At 61.1% G+C, this 1,886-nt stretch overlaps 1 protein-coding gene across 1 annotated transcript in view; it reads left to right on the forward strand.

Annotated features, from left to right (window-relative positions):
* Positions 1-384: 384 nt before the first annotated feature.
* LOC104402575 (semaphorin-3F-like) overlaps positions 385-1,886 on the forward strand; it is a gene marked incomplete at both ends in the record, with an annotated part of 9,687 nt that continues 8,185 nt past the window's right edge. The window contains 3 exon segments of the mRNA XM_010010479.1: positions 385-545; positions 699-761; positions 1,073-1,192. Coding sequence (XP_010008781.1) covers positions 385-545; positions 699-761; positions 1,073-1,192 — 344 coding nt within the window.

Below are 1,886 nucleotides of genomic sequence, written 5' to 3' on the forward strand. Positions count from 1 at the left end.
AGGGCAGGAGAGGAACAATGCTGGAGCTTTTGGGAGCTGTGGGTTCTTGGATGGGGTGCCAGGAAGCCCTCCCTTCCTGCCACATCTCGGTGGAAAGCTCCACTCCCTGCTGTGGGGAGCTGGGTCTCCTGAGCCTAGATCCTGTTGTCCCCTCCTCTGGCCACTCTTGGTAGTCCAACCAACCATGAGCATCTCCACTGTTGCACGTTCTGCACAGAGGTGGCAGCATCATGGCGCTCATGGAAGGGGAGATGGGCACCATGGCCTGGAAGGTGGCATCTCCTCTCACAAGACGTCCTCTGGCCAGGACCAAGCTTGGGCTTGGGCAGGGATGCACCAGAGAAGGTGGGGGTCCCTGGGGTGCTGACACCTTTGCCCCCACAGAGCTGAAGGCAACAGGCACGGCGCACTTCTTCAACTTCCTCCTCAACTCCAGTGACTACCGCATCCTGCTAAAGGACGAGGACCACGACCGCATGTACGTGGGCAGCAAGGATTACATCCTCTCGCTGGACCTGCACGACATCAACCGCGAGCCCCTCATCGTAAGCTGTCATTGCAGGGCTGGGTGCAGGCAGAAGGGGGACAACCAGGGGGTGTTTCACATGCCAAGCGTTCGATGGGCATTGCTGGTGCTGGTGGGGAAGAGCTGGAGCACGGCAGAAGCTCTGATCTTCCCTGGGCTGGTGTCTCTGCAGATACACTGGCCTGCGTCCCAGCAGAGGATCGAGGAGTGCATCCTGTCGGGCAAGAACAGCAATGTGAGTGGCGATCATGAGCACCCTTTCGGTAGCAGTGGGAGGCCTGGTGGCCGGCACTGGAGGGGGATTCGTGTCTGGAAAAGCCATCCCCTGGGTCCCCTCGCTGCTTCCTCCTGCCTGTCAGGGTTAAGCCCTCCTGTTTGCCAGCTCATGCCCCATGCCAACCCCGACCCATGCTGTTCCATGCCACATGCCATCCCATGACCCATACCAACCCATGACCCATGCCATCCCATGACCACAGTAACCCATGGCCCCACCCCAACCCATGGCCCCTCACTGGGGTTGTCACCTCCTCCTTTGCTTCCCAGGGGGAGTGTGGCAACTTCATCCGCTTGATCCATTCCTGGAACCGGACCCACCTCTACGTGTGCGGCACCGGTGCCTACAACCCTATCTGCGCCTTTGTCAACCGTGGGCGCAAAGCACAGGTGAGGGACGGGAGGGACAGGGTTCTGAGCTGGTGCCTAGCCCAGCAGTGCTGTCTCAGCTGGGTGCAGGAGGGTGGCATAGCTGGTGTTGGGAGGGTTGGGGGGGCAGAGAGTTGGGGGGCAGAGGGCAGGCTGGAGGATGACTGTGGCTAATGGTGCTGTGCTGCCGAGCGGGGCCAACCCATCTCTGCAGACCGAGGACTTCTCTTCACGCTGGAACTGGGCTGCCCTGGCTGGACCTTGATGCTGGCTTCCATGTAATGTGCCCTCCCACCTTGCTGGCTGCAGCTGCTGCTGGATCTCCACCAGGACAAGGGACATGTTCCCCCCTGCCTTCCCACCCACCGCCGGGCTGCTGAGCCCCTCACCATGGACGTGGAGGATGCCCAGCACCACACCAGTGCCAGTATTGCACAGGGAGAACCATGGCAGTGGCAGTGCCAGAGCATGAGGCCATGGCAGGGATGTCCCTGGATGGATGTCACCAGGCCCTGAGGACCACAGCATGCAGCAGACGTTGGCATTGAAGCCACATGCAGCCAAGCTGGATGCACGGTGGACAGAGGAGTGCTTTCAGGACAGACCTGGAAGGGAGCTGGTCTCTGCAAGTAGCAGCATGGGTGTCCCGGGAGGCTCCGAGCCCTGCAAGGTGTCCATCCCCTCTGTGCTGAGTGGCAGGTCCCAGGCTGTGTCC

The sequence above is a fragment of the Nestor notabilis genome, unplaced genomic scaffold (assembly GCF_000696875.1).
Source record: "Nestor notabilis isolate BGI_N333 unplaced genomic scaffold, ASM69687v1 scaffold21502, whole genome shotgun sequence".
NCBI classification, from domain to species: domain Eukaryota; kingdom Metazoa; phylum Chordata; class Aves; order Psittaciformes; family Psittacidae; genus Nestor; species Nestor notabilis.